Source organism: Myxocyprinus asiaticus, chromosome 8, assembly GCF_019703515.2.
Source record: "Myxocyprinus asiaticus isolate MX2 ecotype Aquarium Trade chromosome 8, UBuf_Myxa_2, whole genome shotgun sequence".
Taxonomy (NCBI): Eukaryota; Metazoa; Chordata; class Actinopteri; order Cypriniformes; family Catostomidae; genus Myxocyprinus; species Myxocyprinus asiaticus.
In genome coordinates, this window is record NC_059351.1 from 12,141,461 (window position 1) to 12,160,864 (window position 19,404).

Below are 19,404 nucleotides of genomic sequence, written 5' to 3' on the forward strand. Positions count from 1 at the left end.
TTTAAGCAGATATTAGCATTATTTTTATGCTGTCTGAATCCATGGAAAATAGCTGCCCCAGAAGTGCTCCAAAGATGGCTGCTGAGTGGAGTGACTTGCCTTGAGTGACCTGCCATAAGGAAATGCACTTTATTAGATAATTAAGGAAGGTCCCAGATTTGTGGGTCACTAAATGTACAGTACTAAATGAGAACACTACAATGCTCTTTAATGCTCTTTTCTCATTTGATGCTCAAAGTTGCTGTCTTCAGATTTTGTCTTGTGGCACTTTAATAACCTTTTTAAACCAACAGTACTTTGATGTGAACCTTAAATTAATGCTGAAAAATTGGATTACAGAATCACTCTGATGTAAGTAGGTGTGTTATCTCCGGCACATTTATTGGCTAAAGAGCTTTGCCTTCTATAATTATGAATTTTAAATAGATCAAACAAGGTTCACCCAAATTCCACCTCTTTTCTCCTTGAGCATCAATATTTCATTCACGGAAATCTTTAAAAAGCTTGTCAGGTATTAATTCCAAGTCCTTCTGAGACGCTAAATGCAACTGATCGTTTTTGGGTGTCTAGTGTCTTCTTAAAGGTGAAGTGTGCAATTTCTGTGACACTGGTTTCATCAAATGGAAGTGCAAAAAAATACTGACTATTTTCAAAGAGCTGTCCTTAACACTCCCCTTCTTTCATTGGTTGACAAACAGATAGTCCCACCCCAATCTCATGCCATTGGTTGAGCTTATGTTGCTGTGTGGGGCTGGTTGGGATCCTCAAAAAGAGTTTTGATTGCACAACAGAGCCACAGTGTTTACACTTTTCAGGTTTATTTTTTTATTTTTTATTTTACCATTCTCATACCAGAGGCGTAGCCAAGGATGGGCCAGGGTGGGCCCGGGCCTACCCAAATTAGACCCAGGCCCACCCAGAATATTAGAGATTATTCTTTGACTTCTTAAATAGTTTTCAAAAATGCAAGTATTCTGATTTCTGAAAGTGTGAAAGAACTGTTTGATTGTGCCGCTTCTTTGTTGTTAAGGAAAATTTGGTAAAAAAAACATTTAGGCAAAAACTTGGTCCATCCATTTTTATTGAGGCCCACCCAAAAGTAATTTCCTGGCTACGCCCACATGTGGTGTGTAAAAATGACACACGTCACCATTAATGTTGGCCTTCCAACTGCACATTTTCACTTTTTTCACAGTGAGTGTCTGCAGCCACAATGCTCCATGTAGATAATTTTGAGAGCAGTGCATTGTTTTGGTGTGCAGGGTTACTATATAAGTCGTTAGCTAATTTATGGATAAAGTCTTAACCAATTAATTGCAATATTAGCCTGTTGAGTGTGTGCAGTCTAGACAGACTGTAATGTGTGTGTGTCCTTGCGTAAGATTGAAGCAGGCTCTAATATGCCCAAGGGTGTTGGAAACCCAAGGCCCTGTGTCTACCTTACTGTTCTTCATTAAGGCCATCCACAATCACCTCCATGAGTCAGCAAATCACTGCAGTCATTGTATAGATACCCCCTCATCACTGTACAGTGATTGTACTGAGCATTTGTACTCATCTCGTTCATTATATAAAGCTCACTACAGGCAGTCAATAAATCATCCTTTTACATGAAATAAAATGGTCATATATTATTCTACAGATTATACTACTTTTCACAGATCAAGTTTAAACTGTTTTTTCAAGTATAAACTGTAACATTTTTTCAACCTGGGGTCCACGAAGGTATCTATTATATAAAAAATATAAACAATACTGTGGTGCAATGAATTCGGAACATGGCAAAAGACGGTAAATGTAAAACTGGATGTAAAAAGTAGACAAAAGTGGTGAATATTTAGAGAACACAAGTTAAGCATAATGTAATAATGTTTGTTAACATTTATTATACAGTGAAAATACAGCATTTTTATATTAGGGGGCCCCTGGCTTGGTTAAGAATTTGGGTAGGGGGTCCCAAAAGATGCAACCCTGTTACAACATCCCTACAGAAATTTCTCCTCCTTGCCCAATGCACAAAGAATGCAAATCACCAAAAACAGTTTGAAAGTGGAGATTTACAGTAAATAAAAAGACTTAAATATACTTTTATGCTGCTTTTAATTGTTTTGGGTTTTTTAGCTTTAAAGTTTTGGACCCCTGCTGACTTGCATTGCATTTGGGTGAACTATTCCTTTCATTTTATCCTGAAAAAAATACTGATACTAAGCAATACTAAGACCTTATTCACGCTAGTGCAGTCTTTGATTTTTACTGTGAATGACAACGAGGCAGTGAGGGATAGACTTACCATCTCTTCAATGGCAAGGACAGTATAAAGCTGTATAAAGATCACATCTGATTTTTTTACAACTCATGTTGTCTGGAGTTCTTTGTATACTGAATATTCTTGCACAGATATTTTATCAATGTTTTGTCCGTGGAACGATCCAAAAACACCTTAAACTGCAGTGCAGCCCATTGAAGAGACTTTAAGTCTATCCCTCACAGCCTCGTTGTCATTCCCATCAAAAATCAAAGATTGCGCTAGTGTGAATAAGGCCTTTAGGTGCAAAATATGTATAATGGTATATGTAGTTGATTCAGATATAATCTTATTCCCTGCAAATAATAATAATAATAATAATAATAATAGTAATATATATATATATATATATATATATATATATATATATATATATATATATATATAGATGTGTGTGTGTGTGTGTGTGTGTGTGTGTGTGTGTGTGTGTGTAAAATAACTAACCAAATACCACCTTTGGGAGGCAGAGGTACTCTGTTAGAATAGTTCTCAAAAAGTGGTTTGTGACCCCAAAATAGGGTCTGTTTTGATAGGATCGCAGACAGCAGGGAAAAACAATGCTAAACGCCAATGATAATATGTAACTAACCGTAGTGTACATAGTTAGGATTACAAACTATATAGGCTTGACAACTTTTGAAAGGGAGAAGGCAAATTCATCTGTCTCTTTGTCACTGTCTGTTACTGTAATGTAATATTAACACAACGTTTTTTTTGTTCCATGTCCTGTATTAGTCTGGTAAATCACACTTCTGCTGTTGTATATGCACGTACAAAATTTAAATTGAAAAAGACTTTCTATTAAGCCTGTGCTTTGCATTTTGTTGGGCCTATGAAACTCAATGTTTTACTTCAAGGATATTTTTGTTTGAATTTTGTATGACAAAAATTTTGGTTCCGGGAACTTGGATCGTCTACTGAAGTTCAATGTAAAATCTGAGTCCTGAGGTTCTAGAATCAGTAGCAAATTTAATTTATACTCAAGGATGTTTGCTATTTGAAGAAGAGCCTGTTCACTGTAATCTACCTGGCCTTTGGTAAAGGCAGAAAAAGATCAATGTGAGCATGTGTGTGTGTGTGTGTGTGTGTGTATGTGTGTGAGAGAGAGAGACAGAGATTTTTTAAAATACTTTTATTTCATTGTATTTCTTTTTAAACTGTGTGTATTGTGTGTAAGCATGTATGTAGCCTATGTATATTTAAAGGGATATTTCACCCAAAAATGAAAATTCTCTCATCATTTACTCACCCTCATGCCATCCCAGATGTGTATGACTTTCTTTCTTCTGCTAAACTCAAACAAAGATTTTTAGAAGAATATCTCAGCTCTGTTGGTCCTTACAATGCAAGTGACCAAAACTTTGAATTTCCAAAAAGCACATAAAGGCAGCATAAAAGTAATCCATATAATTTCAGTGGTTAAATCCATGTCGTCAGAAGCTATATGAAAGCAGTGGGTGAGAAACAGATCAATATTTAAGTCCTTTTTTTTAAAATTATAAATCTACTTTCACACAGCCCTCAGTCCATGTGAGTTCTTCTGTTTTTTTGCCAATTTGCATTTTTCATGCATATCGCCACCTACTGGGATGTTGTGCAAATATTATTTAATTACTCTTTTTCTTGGCTTTTTCCCTCCCTTTTTTTCATCCTCCTCCTTGCCCAGTAGGTGGCGATGTGCACAAAGAATGCAAATTGGCAAAAAACAAAAGAAGAACGCTGGAGGGCTGGCGAGAGTCTAGATTTATAGTTAACACAGACTAAAATATTGTTCTGTTTCTCACCCACTACTGTACCACATTGCCTCTGAGGACATGGATTTAACCACTGGAGTTGAATGGATTACTTTTATGCTGCCTTTATTTGCTTTTTGGAGTTTCACAGTTCTGGCCACCATTCAGTTGCATTGTATGGATCTACAGAGCTGAGATATTCTTTTAAAAATCTTCGTTTGTGTTCAGCAGAAGAAAGAAAGTCATTCACACCTGGGGTGGCATGAGGGTGAGTAAATGTTGAGAGAATTTAAATTTGGGGTGAATTATCCCTTACTATGCTTTGGCAATATAACGTTTCTTTTTAACCATGCCAATAAATCTATTTAAATCTTGAGAGAGAGAGAGAGAGAGAGAGAGAGAGAGAGAGAGAGGGAGGGGATACATTCTGGTTGTAAGACGATCCCTCCTACAGAGCTGACGGTGAATAGTGCTCGAGACAGGAAGGTGTGCTGAGCACTGAATGCTAACAAGGGGGAGAGTACATGTCCACGGCGAGCGGAAAGGTGGGGGGTTCAACAGCGAGATATGGAGAAAAACAATTAATCTGCAATGTGCCAACACCAAATTCACGCCGATCATAACCATTCTCGCCACCGATATAATAATCACCACCATCAACAGCGCGAGCGTCCTCATCTTTTTTCTCTTAAGTGAAATGTATCGGGACTGTATGGGATCCTTCTTCTGACAATGGAGATTGAGAATATCGTGGCCAACACCGTGCTGCTGAAGGCAAGGGAAGGTAAGAGCAAAGGAGGGAATGGCGCACTGAATTATCGGTGAAGCGTTTGGCATCTGGCAAGCGTCATGTCTCTAAATGAATCCCATAATAACTTTCTCATTGGCACACTGCTGGTGCGTCGATTGCTTCATGAAAACAGCAAATAATGCAGCTGAATTAATCCATAGGTGTGAAAAATGTAGGCCTTGCGGTTGTTACAATGTAACTATGTTGGGACGCGTCACAATAGCGTTACGCGCACCGATACAATGTTAGAATTGTTAATAAATCGCTAGACGCGTTAAATAGTCTGTGCCATTGTTATTGTACCGTTAAGCTTCGCCACATCTCGATCCAGTCTTAAATGAGATTAGAAGAGTCCCCTCTCTCTCATACATCGTTATATGGATTCGATCTTAGGGGCCGTTCAGACCGAACGCGTTCTTGCGCAAATAAATCTAGTCACGCAGCTCAACGATTAGAACAGAACGCAGGTATCTCGAGACGCGTTTTTTTTTTCGTTTCTACCTGACACGGCGTCTAATGTCCATCTAACGCATGTTTACATAGATAAACAGTTTAAAAAACGCGTTTGGTGTGAACGGCCCCTTCGTAATCGCCAACACGCACTTACTTTACCTTCCGTGTCAGACCCACAATGGGGGTTACAATGCATTTTTCTTAGAATTTATAACGGTGAGAACGCAGTGTACTCCCATCCCCGTCTCTTTATCTGAAAGGGAGGTTGAACTGCAGATGTAGGCCGCAAGGTTACCCCTCTGTCTGAGCGCAAAGTAGTGGGGATACTGAGGCTTGCTCCTTGCCTGACCAATAAATAGGATATTGTGTATCACTGGGAGATATGATATGATTGCACACCTTTACAAAAATGTCTGTTGCATTTCACTTAAAACCTCAATGAAAGTGTGAGAGTGTGTCAGGAATAATTTACTTTTCACATGGTCGGAATAATCAAGACTAACTAATGTTATTAGATTATATGAGAATAACTCTTTAAAAATAATAGTCTTTTTTTGTCCTCAGTTGTTCTCTTTTTGTCTGTACTTTTTTCCTTTTTTTTTTTTTTTTGTTAAAGTAAAAAACAGGTTGTGCACAGTTTTCTCAGAGGTGCTTTGGTTCTTTTGTCTGGTGGAATGGCAGAAATAGGATGATTCTTCAGGTAGCAGCATTTCCAAGGTTATCTTAACTGTTATTGAATTTAATAGTTTAAAAAATATGGATGCGTGTGTCGGGGTGGGATTTGATTGATAGGTTCTCTCTTCGTCTGAATGGGGGGGTTCCCCGTTCCCCTGCGCCTTCCGACCAGAGGTGGGTAGTAACACGCTACATTTACTCCGTTGCATTTACTTGAGTACATTTTTGGAGAAAACGTACTTTTAAGAGTAGGTTTAATAGTGGGTACTTTTTACTTTTACTCAAGTAAATTTTTTATGGAAAAAAATGTACTTCTACATCATTACAATGGGTGACGTTCCTGTTGTTACATTACTGTTTTTTATTAAATACATTTTAATAAATAAGTAATTTATTGATTGATTTTATGAATGGAACTTTTACGACAGCAGAACTTTATACAGTAATTGCGCATTGTCACTCGTTCCACCACTGCAGCAGCAGCAAGCGCTCTAAACAAACACTTTCTTTCATCACTCGATGCCTTCATTTTACACCAAGACAAGAGGATATTTCAAGATTAGAATTGCAGCTCCAACTTAAGAAAACTTGTTGCGGTGAGTTTTGGCGATTGTGATAATGTGAGCTTGTCTGTGTTGTGCCGATGGTCATTTTCAAGGTGATTCTATAACTATGGGCTCTTATGACCTCAGTTTTTAAGTGTACATTTTGATATCAGTGCCTACTGTATAAATCCGTGTAAAATACGCGGTAAGCGTAAATGCCTTTTGCTCTGCCTATCGCATGCGTGCACGACTACTGGAGCGCATCTCTGCGCGTGCACACTGCACAGCAACTTTGCGTTTGACAGATGCGGTGCGTTTTTCTCATGGACAACAGAGAACAAGCCCTGAACTTAAATAAGCCTTACACGCTTCCAAATGGAGAGATAAGGTGCAGTTTACCCTTACAGTACTTAACTAATGATCTAAATTATTTCTACACTGAAAATACTGTAACTACACTGAACTAAGAATCCATACAGAACTTTAAAAAGCTGTGGAATATCGAAGGTAGCCATTAATAAAGCATGATCTTGCTTAGTTTTATTAAGCATTATATATGATTGGGCCTGTGGAATATTGTTCTCATTTTTCACAGCAATAATTACTAGTAATTGTTTTCCAAACTTCTCTTCTAATTGACGGAGTCATCCAAATCTGACAAGCTTCCTTAAAGTGATAGTTCAGCCATAAATTAATATTCTGTCATCATTTCCCCATCCACATGTTGTTCCAAGCAAACCCGTGTGACTTTCTTTATTTTGTGGAACCCAAAAGATGTTAGACAGAATGTTAGAGACTGACAGTCACCATTCCCTTTTAAACTATGGAGGGAAAAAAAACATGCAGTGAAAGGAATTTGTCACGTGGCATCATTGTCCCATGTCTGTCTTGTGTTTCATTGTCTGTCTTTGTGTGAGCGCATGGTTTCGGTTGAATTCTCTGCATGCGCTCTTCGGTTTGTCTTGTTTCATGTCCGGAGCATGGTGTCTGGATCCTAACTTTCTGTCTGGTTCAGTGTCGGTCTGTGTCGGGATCCGGACATGCTCCATGTTCTGTCTTTTATTGACGTGGGTGCATCGCGCTTATGTAACCTTGGCAGCATGCACTTGCATCAGTAGTTTATGGCTGTCTCTCGCGAACACGGGTGCGCCTGGTGTTGGGCGAGCTGTCTTCACGTTGTGCTGAGGTTCGGTCACTTTGGACTGAGATTTTGGGTTTTTGTGTAGCCGAACTCTCCACTGGTGTCCTGTCTTGTTTTGGTCGCCTGTTTTTTTTGTCTTGTTTGTTGGTTGGCATGAGCATATATTGCCTTATTGTCTTGCCGATGTGTGCTCATGCCATTCGGGTGTTTTGTTGTCTTGTGAGAGCACGTGGCTTTGTTTTGTTTCTGTATCGCCATGTGTTTCTGTGTCTTACGTCATACCCCACCTCCTTGTTTGCTTATTATTCGTTCATTTGCCTCACCTGTCCCCTGTTAACCTGTTTGATTTCCCCTGCCACTGCTAGCATCTATGGCCACGGAGGCCGTTCCCCTGCCACCGCTAGCATCTATGGCCATGGAGGCCGTTCCCCTGATGCTGTCAGCGCTCATGGCCACAGAGATTGTTCCACTGCTGCTGCCAGTGCCCACGCCTCCCAAGGTCAATGAGCCAGCGCCTATGCCTGCCACTTTCAACGAGCCAGCGCCTACGCCTGCCATGGTCAACGAGCCAGCACCCATGCCTGCATGGTCAACGAGCCAGTTCCTGAAGCCTCATCTGTTCCAGAGCCAGCGCCTGAAGCCTTGGCTGTCCCAGTGCCAGCATCCTCGGTCATGAAGGCCATTCCCACAGCAGTGCTCCCGGTCCAGAAGAGGAGGAGGAGAAGGGCCCCTGCTCCCCAGTTGCTGCCAGCACTCCCGGCCACGCAGTCTGTTCTCCCGGACATGGAGGCTGTTCCCCAGTCGCTGCCTGCGCTCCTGGCCACGGAGATTGTTCCACTGCTGCTGCCAGTGCCCACGCCTCCCAAGGTCAATGAGCCAGCGCCTATGCCTGCCACGTTCAACGAGCCAGCGCCTACGCCTGCCACGGTCAACGAGCCAGCACCCATGCCTGCACGGTCAACGAGCCAGTTCCTGAAGCCTCATCTGTTCCAGAGCCAGCGCCTGAAGCCTTGGCTGTCCCAGTGCCAGCATCCTCGGTCATGAAGGCCATTCCCACAGCAGTGCTCCCGGTCCAGAAGAGGAGGAGGAGAAGGGCTCCTGCTCCCCAGTTGCTGACAGCACTCCCGGCCACGCAGTCTGTTCTCCCGGACATGGAGGCTGTTCCCCAGTCGCTGCCTGCGCTCCTGGCCACGGAGGCCATTCCCCAGTCCCTGCCAGCGCTCCCAGCCACAGAGGCCATTCCCCAGTCGCTGCCAGTGCCCACGACCATGGAGGCTGTTTCCCTGTCACTGCCAGTGCCCACAACCATGGAGGTCATTCCCCTGTCACTGCCAGTGCTCACGACCAAATGGGTCGTTCATCTGTCACTGCCAGTGCCCACGACCACAGAGGTCATTTCTCTTTCACCGCCAGTGTCCACGGCCACGGAGGCTGTTCCCCCTTCCCTGCCAGTTTTCACAGCCACGGAGGCCGTTCCCCAGTCTTTGTAAGTGTTCACGGCCACGGAGGCCGCTCCCCTGCCACGGCCAGTGCCCTAGCCTTCTATGGCTCCACCCCCTGAGCTGCTCCCTGCTGAACCCTGTCCAGCAGCCGCTATCCAGTTCATTACCCCCATCCAACAGCCGCCGTCCAGTTCACTGCCCCCTCTCCAGGGGCCGCCACCCAGTACTGTCCCACCTCTGCCCTGAGGCCTCCTCTCAGGCCGCCAGACCCTGCGTTTGCCCTGAGGCCTCCTCCCAGGCCGACAGACCCTGCCTTTGCCCTGAGGCCTCCTCCCAGGCCACCAGACCCTGCCTTTGCCCTGAGGCCTCCTCCCAGGCCACCAGACCTTGCCTTTGCCCTGAGGCCTCCTCCCAGGCCGCCTGAACCTTCCTCAGCCCTGAGGCCTCCTCCCAGGCTGCCAGAACCTGCCTCTGCAGATCTGTTTCATCTGTTTCATCTGTTTGATGTCCCCAGGCCGCCAGACCCTGCGTTTGCCCTGAGGCCTCCTCCCAGGCCACCAGACCCTGCCTTTGCCCTGAGGCCTCCTCCCAGGCCACCAGACCTTGCCTTTGCCCTGAGGCTTCCTCCCAGGCTGCCTGAACCTTCCTCAGCCCTGAGGCCTCCTCCCAGGCCACCAGACCCTGCCTTTGCCCTGAGGCCTCCTCCCAGGCCGCCTGAACCTTCCTCAGCCCTGAGGCCTCCTCCCAGGCTGCCAGAACCTGCCTCTGCAGATCTGTTTCATCTGTTTCATCTGTTTGATGTCCCCAGGCCGCCAGACCCTGCGTTTGCCCTGAGGCCTCCTCCCAGGCCACCAGACCCTGCCTTTACCCTGAGGCCTCCTCCCAGGCCACCAGACCTTGCCTTTGCCCTGAGGCTTCCTCCCAGGCTGCCTGAACCTTCCTCAGCCCTGAGGCCTCCTCCCAGGCCACCAGACCCTGCCTTTGCCCTGAGGCCTCCTCCCAGGCCGCCTGAACCTTCCTCAGCCCTGAGGCCTCCTCCCAGGCTGCCAGAACCTGCCTCTGCAGATCTGTTTCATCTGTTTCATCTGTTTGATGTCCCCGTTTTGGGATGGCAGGAGGTGTACCTTTGCTGGGGGGGGGGGGGGGTGGGGGGTAATGTCCTGTGTGAGCGCACGGTTTCGGTTGAATTCCCTGCCGTACGCTCTTTGGTCTGTCTTGTTTCAAGTCCAGAGCATGGTGTCTGGATCCTGACTTCCTATCTGGTTCGGTTTCTGTCTGTGTCGGGATCCGGACACTCATGCTCCATGTTTTGTCTTTTATTGACATGGGTGCATCGTGCTTATGTCATCTTGGCAGCATGCATTCACGTCAATAGTTTGTCTGTCTCTCACAAACACGGGTGCACCTCACGCTGCGCTCGCGTTGTGCTGCACACCTGGGTCACAAGCTATCTCTTGTTGTGCTGAGGTTTGGTCACTTCGGTCTGAGATTTCAGGTTTGTGTGTGGCCGAACTCTCGCACAGGTGTCCTGTCTTGTTCTTGTCGCCTGTTGTGTGCATTGCATGCCGTTTGCCTTGCGATGTATGCTCAGATATAGTTTAGTGTGAGAATTCGTGGCACCGCTTTGTTTGGTGTTGCTACATATTCTCTTGTCTTGTTTGTCAGTTGGCATGAGCGTATATTGTCTTATTGTCTTGCCGATGTGCGCTCACGCCATTCGGGTGTTTTATTGTCTTGTGAGAGCACGTGGCTTTGTTTTGTTTCTGTATCGCCGCGTGTCTCTCTCTGTCTTACGTCATACCCCGCCTCCTTGTTTGCTTATTATTATTTAATTTGCTTCACCTGTCCCCTGTTAACCCATTTGATTTCTCTCCCTATTTTAGCCTCCTCATGTGTGCTGTCCAGTGCCAGTTCATCTTGTTTGTTCCCCTATATTGGTCCTGTTTGTCGGTACTGTTTCGTCCCAGCTCGGTCCGGTCGGTCCTGTGCCCCGTTTTCCTCTGCCCCACCCTGGATTGTCTGTTTCCCCTACGGGGTAGTTTATGTTTGTTTTTTCCCTCTTGTGAGAGTTTATGTTGGATTTTGCCTTTGTTTTTCTGACATCGCCTTAATTGTGTTGCATTGAAGAAAGAAAGTCATATAGGTTTGGAACAACATGAGGGTGAATGATGAAAGAATTTACAATAATAATAATAATAATAATAAAAATTATTATTATTAAATTATTATTATTATTATTATGTAATACATGTTAAATGTATCAAATTATACAATGTATAAATCTATACAACTCCAGTTGTTAAATCCTTGTTCAGAAGTGACGATAGGTGTGGGTGACAAACAGATCAATATATAAATAATTTTTTACTCTCCACTTTCACTTGCACTTTCCTAAGTGCTCTCTTCCAGAGCCCTTCTAAGGGGAGCTTAAAAGCTTTGCATAAAATAGCATGATGCGGCGGTCCCATAGACATTCTATGGCGGGACACTGCCGAGGAAACAAGAGGCCGTTTTTTTGAATAGATGTCTTTGGAGGAGATGCTTCAGTGTAATGATAAACTGCTTTTGTGAGGAAACAGCTCATCACTTAATGAATTGACCACCTGTCCGCTAATCCTCAACATGTTTTACACTAAACAATCCTTTTGGAATTAACTATGTGTGGAGTTTACTATGATAAAATTGCTGTTTCATAAGAGAAGACAAAGACAATTTTGCGACAGGTAGGTGTCAGTTTACGGCTCTCCCCATTCATTTGTATGGTATCCGCAAACGGTGACTTACAGTCGCAATACGCTACTTGACCTTTACGCTCTCTCCTAAGTTAGAGCCGCAAATGTTGTTATCTCAGTAATTCAAATAATCTGTAGGTGCTCCCAAAACCGCACACTTCTGCACTATTTTATGCCATTTTGTTGTGTAAGTAGTGCAAGTAGTATGTTAACACTTAAAATGCAACAAAAAGAAGTGCACTTTAAGTACCCGGATGATGCACTTTTTCAACTGTCAAAACGGAGTGTGGAATGTTGGACACTTCATGCACTCAGCGCACACCACTTGCCATACATAGTGGAAGGGGCAGAGTTACCTGGCTGCGCTGCTTCAGTAGATACAGCACCTTGCAAATGTGAGTTGAATGCTTTACCATCACCCCAAGCTGTGTGAATATGAACAAGTTTTGAACTGAGTTTCAACACATCACGTGTGCTTGAAATGTCACTTCCATCAGCTGTTAAATGGCAAATGCTTCCGTGTAGTAAAACAACATTAAGTGTTCCATTTGGGATGATACTACACTTTGAAAATTCATACACTACATGGCTGAGTGCATATTATATTTTGTAAGTGCATAGTGTGTCGTTTGGGGCACAGCATCTGTCTCTTCTCTCCTAAGAGTTCTTCTTCTTTTGTTTTTGGCAATTTGCATTCTTCGTGCATATCGCCACCTACTGAGCATTTAGGAGAATTAATGGGAAAAAATTACTTAAATATTGATCTGTTTCATGTCCACACCTATCATATCTCATCTGAAGACATGGATGTAACCACTGGAGTCATGTGGATTACTTTTATGCTGCCTTTATGTGCTTTTTTGAGCTTCATAGTTTTGGACCCTTTTGACTTGCATTTTATGGACCTACAGAGCCGAGATATTCTTCTAAAAATCTTCATTTGTGTTCAGCGGAAGAAAGAAAGGTCATACTCATTTCACGAGGGTGAGTAAAGGATTAGATCATTTTTATCTTTGGGAGTACTATTCCTTTAACAAGCAATATTACCTTCTGTAATCGTCAATGTACCACATTTAAAAATTCCAGGTTGAAAACCAGGTTTCAATCTTGTGATGAAATTTCCCCATACAGCAACCATACAGCCTAAATCTTAACCGTTATGGTTTATAGCTCTTTATCATGTGTGAATTTAGAAAGGAAAAGTTAGAAATTTAGAGTGGTTTGCAAGTCCATCCAATGTGTGTAGTTGTTTTCTTTTCTCTTGGGTAAACTGGCCTGACTGAAAACAGCTGAGGAGTGACATAGTTTAAAACCGCACTGTGACGAATTACATAGGACAAACAAACACCAATTCAAACCATGTAATTGTTCTTGAAAAATATGCTCTAATGGATTACATGTTCCCTTTTTTTCTGTATTTCCCACCAGTCCCGATACTGGAGCCTTTATGCTTCTTAATTTGTGAGCATGCCACTGTTGCCTTTGTTGACAGTATTTTGGGGGTTTTGGCTCTTGATGATGTCTCCTACAAACTGGAGGAGCTTTCTGAACAGAGTATGTTTCCTAGGCTTTCTGTGATCCGGCCCCCATAAACACATCTGATTTCTCCCTCATGGTAAGCCTGTATAGACTTGCAGGCAGCTGTGGATGGCTGGCGGGGCAGAAGATTTGAATGTACATCGGCTTGAACGATTAATTAGTAATTACATTCTCTTCTAGCTTCTACATTAAAGACAAGCATGCCACAGAGGCCCACACAGAATGAAAAATTGGAATGCTGGTCATTCTAAAAACACATCGCAAGTAATCATATCAAACATGTGGTTAGAGTTGTGGCGCAGTGGCCTGTGCACAAGAGCTGTTGTTTCACAGGGATCCAGGTTTGACTCTAGCTGGCGTCATGTCTTGATCCCACTTCACCTCTTTTACCCCTACTTTTCTGTCTTACACCCTGAAAAAGGAATAATCAACCAATTAATACATTTGGAAAAGTCCATACATACTGTATATTAAATGCATAAAACCTCCCAGAACTTCTCTGGTTTGCATGACATCAGCACAGATCTGTGAAGCACATATACATTCGAAGTGCAGTTAAAGTGCAGGTACTTGATCAAAATAACAGAATATTCCATTTGAAACGTCATGTTTGCAGTGTGATTAAAATTGGGAAGCAACAGTGTGATGATATTTTGTGCTTTTTTGTACTTTTTTGCTGATCTTGTTCAGATCACATGAGAACGGTACTAACCATGTGTAAACAGGGCCTTTGCATTGTTTCTGCAACGGAATGAGGTACTTATTGAGTTAATAATTCTGTTTAAAATTGAGCTCAAAGAGGTTTTTAAAGTTTCATTTGCAGAATTATTTTAGTTGGAATCTTTCTTCAACTAGTCCATAGTCAAATTGTCCTACAAATCTTTTCAAGTAAACAGGTTTGGCGTGGTCTGTACACTGAACTATGCAGCTTGCTGAGACAGACATAGTGGAATGTTTCTGTGGTAGATCTGATCAGGAGTACATTTCTTGTAACTAAGACTGAAGTTAGTGCATTCAGAAGTGTTGTCTTTTAGGGTTCCCACAATCATAGAAACCGTTGAAATATAAGGGAATTTTAAAATAGTGTTTTCCAGGCCTGGAAAAGTCATGGAAATTAATAAAATCTTAAAAGTCATGGAAATTTTCATAGTGAATGCCCATTTTTGTAGTAATAGTGTGCTCTGAAATCTTTAATTACATTCATCATTACATCTCAAACTTGCAGTAAATTGTCAGAAACCCAGCTGTTTCTCTTTCTTCCATGGTACACAACATTAGAAGTCATATGTTTTGTACTATTTTGCTATCTCATACTATTCTTAAAGGGATAGTTCACCCAAAAATGAAGATTCTCTCATCAATTACTCACCCGCATGCCATCCCAGATGTGTATGACTTTCTTTCATCTGCAGAACACAAATGATTTTTTTTTTTTTTAAAGAATATCTTTTTACTTTTTTAACTGAAAATCTACACATTCACTTCCACATTCTGATATGGAAGTAACTTTCATATTCAGCCACCTACAGGTTTGGGCTGGTCAAATGTGGATATTGATAGCAATAAAAGGACTTAAATATTCATCTGTTTCTCACCTGCACCTATCATATTACTTCAGAAGACATGGATTAAACCACTGGAATAATACAGATTCCTTTTATGCTGCCTTTATGTCCTTTTTGAGTTCTGGTCACCATTCACCTGCATTGTGTGGACCAACAGAGCTGAAATATTCTTCTAAATATCTTTATTTGTGTTCTGCAGAAGAAAGAAAGTTATACACATCTGGGATGACATGAGGGTGAGTAAATGATGACAGAATTTACATTTTTTTGTGAACTATCCCTTCAAGACTTGTCATGAGGTTGGGTTGGACACCCCAAACATAAAACCTTGCACAAATCACCTCACATATACAAACAACTCTATCTCTGTCAATATCTGTCTATATCTGTAGATTTTAGAGTAGATTGTAAAGCTGTTTGTCATGTACGATGGTTTAACTGATCAAACAGCTCAATGGTTGCATGTTGTATGCACGTGCACGCACTCGTATGTTATTGCATTAGTAGTGGGTGAGCAAAATGTTTTGAATATATAATTAGATGTCAGTATGAACATGTTGCACTGTTTGCATGTGCAGTGTGAATGAACATAACAGACTTTAATTATTACTAAACATTTTAAGCAAAGAACTTCAGGGTATATAGATTTATCAAATGCAAACAATAAATTGGAATGCATATGAGATGACTAAGGACGTTTTAGGCTGGGTCTAAAATGAACTTTATGCTACACATGCAGTGGCTGGTGAATTAAGAAAAATGTCCCACCATAAATATTTCTTAACAGCCTTGAAACTCCATTTTGCATTATTTTATTTAAAAAATACAATTGTAGCCCTTTGGCAATGTAATAATTTAGCTTTTAGGCCTATTTCAGATACAAGATGACCTTGAAGACCCATCATGATTTTTGCTCCTTATGTGTAAGTGGAACCTGAATAAATTATAACACAGTTTGACATGTTAAATGAATTCAAATGAATCTTTTTCAGTGATTAACTATCTAGTACAGTGAGTGAGTGCTACTGTTGCATGCTAAATGCATGCTAATGGGAAACACTATGCTATGATAGCATAGCGTGCTAGCATAGCAATTGCTCAGTGAGCAAAGCTACAGTATATAGAGTACATTCTCAGTATATAGAGTACAGCTACAGTACATTCTCAACATATACCTGTCCTCAAACTAAGCTCAAGCTCCACAAATTGACTTAGTAAATCTTGAAAGCATTGAAACTTCTCAACAACAATTTTTGAGTAATATGAACAAGGGAGGATTCACTAAAACTGACAGCGGTTAAAGTAAACTTTTTTGAGTGTATAAAGCAAACAACCACAGTATGTTTTGTTTTTACTTGCCGTTTTGGGGTAGGTTTACAATATCTGAAATAGTTGATGTCACAATGATAGACCAATGTGGAAAAAACTCATACTATTCAGACTTTGTAATCAGAATTTCAGTTGTCCAAAAGTACTGATTACTTCACAGACATAACTCAGCACACAAACCAGAATATGCAATTCTGCTTGTCGATATATCTAGTTTACTTGCTACTAAGTGCCACAAAAAAACTAGTATTTTTCAAAGAGTTTCTTTGCTGGCTCTACGTACATTTTGGCCTTATGACTGCTAGCTTTTTATCACGCTTATGTATAGTTCTTGAGAGTGTCTTGCATTAAAAATTATGAGAAAACAGGGTCTTAATTGTCAAATCAAGTGATCTGACGAGTTTGACCCTTGCCAGTTGTCTATCAAAAGGCATTGTGCATTTGGGAATGTTAGCACTGATTTCCAGATGTATGCTAAAATATCGGTCTGCTCCAGTTAATCAGGGAAAACAATTGAAAGGGACCTTGGAGACGGAAAGAATGAATTCTGGAAAACGTCAGATTTTTGTGTGTGTGTTTTGTGACTGTCTGTAGTGGATTAAAATGCTTGATCTCTCATGTATATGGACCATATGTTTATTTTCCCTCTCTTTTTCCTGAGGATTGTTGAATGATGTGTTTCAAGCTTTTGTGGCAACGCTGTAGTAACGTTTGCATCAACAGGTTATTTCTGCCGTGACTACAGGTCACTGGTATGCAAGTTCCTTTGATGCCATTGCCAGTTTATACTTTGACTATTGAAATGGATTATAATAAATAAAACTTAGTTTACAGTAGTGTAATGTAATCTTAATCAGTACGGCTTTTGTTTAGTGGTTCAGGTCATCCATCATTTGTATAACATTGACCAAGTTTTAAAAAATACTGATAAACCATTGTCTGACTCTATGTTTGGCATTTCTTATATCAGTGCACAAAGTAAAAAAGCAACCTAGTCTCATAGAATGAACGTTACTATAACTACATGTTTGCAAACTGACTTTTACGTGCCGTGTTCTGTGTTTTGCTGCAGTTTACTGGTGAAATTAATTTAACTCTAAATTAGCGCTGTTGTGCGTTGTATTAATTTTCACACAAATCACGAGTACAGTGGCTGATTATGACTCTATAAACATTTATTTTTCGCACTATTACTCACACACTGCTATGTTATGATATCGAAACACTTGGAAGATTTCGTTTGGAAAACTATACATTTTAACACTTATTACAGACTGTCCTACGTTTGCACACTTATTCCAGCACGAAAAGCTTCTGCGGTAGCTCATCTGATTGAGCGTTGGACTTAGAACTCGGAAGAACACGGTTCGAAAATAGTCAAGCACGCAAGTGGACACGTGAGACAAAAGTGTCAGAAGCAACACAAAATGATGTGTTTGCTTCAGAAAATGTGCTTTTCATTTCTTATTTATTTTTGGAAACTATCGGTTAGGTTAAGGCCTTGGTTTAGGGTAAGGATGTCTGTTTCGTGAAACTCTCATTTTAATTTAGCTTACTATTGGTTAGGTTAAAGTTTTAGGTTTAAGTTTTAAATGTTTTACTCATTTAAACATCCATCTAATATTTACCTTAAGATCCTGAGACCCGAGCGTGACTGCTTTGTGAATTTTCCATTTTTCAATCCAATTTTTTGATTTGTAACTAGTAGCCCCTAATGAACATGCAAAAAAAAAGCAAGAGCAAGTTGTTACAGCTGAATTTCTGTAAAGCCGCTTTGGATCAATGTGTATTGTAAAAAGCACAAATAAAAAAACTATACAAATAAAAATGATTTGACATGATTTGACTTTTATTTTACAATGTTTTTTCTACTTTGGCAACAAAATCACAATGTTCTCTCTTTGCACAGTCAAACAAACTAATAATAGCCAGTCCTGAAGCATTTGACCAATTAGAAATTATTAATTGAATTCATTCCGATTCAAAGTGATGTCCAGTATCATCCAATCACTGCCAACCATGTTCAAATTTAGCATAATAAATTCTGAATCTATAGACTGATTACCATTGTACCATGTCTGCCAACCATGTTGAGTGGTCCAAACATCATCTGCAGCCTGAAACTGAACTTTTGACCGGAAGTTTGGAGTGAATTCACTTGGCTGCAAAGGAAAGCTATAGGATGCTCCCTTGCTCCCTGTTTAGTGAATGACTTAACCTCCAGTGTGCTGTCTGTCTGCACTGGTCTCACAACAGTTCGAAATGCACCTTAGTTTCATCCTAACTCCATATAAAGCCTCTGAAAGTAAAATGCTTTATCGTTTGGGTGAACCCATTGATTCTCAAAGCGATAATGCACAGTGAATATAGGATTTCTATGGAAAAATAGCCCTATAGTCCATGTCCATGGTCATTGTGTTTAACAGCTTGCCGTTTCGTGATTAAATCGATAAAATTATCAAAATGGGATAACGGATCAAATTTGAGACTCTAGTCTTTTGACTCAAACAGGTTTCAATGTAGAAACTTAATGGGGTTTCTTACCAGATGTAGTTATGTTGCCTTTTCTTGCAAAGAAAAACTCTGAGATCGGTGCTATGATGTTTTGTGACATGACTCGTGGATCAAAAGTTTAACCCTTTACTGACAGCTCAGAGTGACCTGAACGGAGATCAGCCGGTTTAAATGAAATGAAATTATGCATAGCGTATAGCGAGGACAAAACACAGTCCACGCATGACTAAGAGGGGTTGCACAAGTTCAAAACCTTGTCTGATTACAAAACCATTTCACTGGCTTTTGGCGCCATATAAAGCTATATAAATTGTGGCAAATAATGCATTTGATTTTATTAATATCAAGGCTTAAAAATGAAGTCTGATCTGATCTCAGTGTAATCATCACAGATATACAGATGTTGTTACATTCACATTTTCCATGAAATAGCCTGTAGTCAGTCAAAACGTATTGTCCGAGGATAATCGAATGAAAACACTAAACATTAGGACAATTCATTAGCCTTCTCTTTTGTTTTGAGACTGTTAAATGTGTCATTAAATAAGATTAAAATATATTTAGTCAAGCAGTATTAATCAATGAGGCCAAAAATAAAAAATAGCTAACAACAGACACAAAAAAGAGCTGCGTCAGACAGA

At 41.1% G+C, this 19,404-nt stretch overlaps 1 protein-coding gene across 2 annotated transcripts in view; it reads left to right on the forward strand.

Moving 5' to 3' along the window:
- The first annotated feature begins 4,513 nt into the window (after window positions 1-4,513).
- grk4 (G protein-coupled receptor kinase 4) overlaps window positions 4,514-19,404 on the forward strand; it is a 49,517-nt gene continuing 34,626 nt past the window's right edge. For both annotated transcript variants that reach the window (XM_051705134.1, XM_051705135.1), the window contains exon 1: window positions 4,514-4,822. In XM_051705134.1, the coding sequence (XP_051561094.1) occupies window positions 4,771-4,822 (52 nt within the window). In that variant the 5' untranslated portion in view covers window positions 4,514-4,770. The remainder of the gene's footprint in view (window positions 4,823-19,404) is intronic.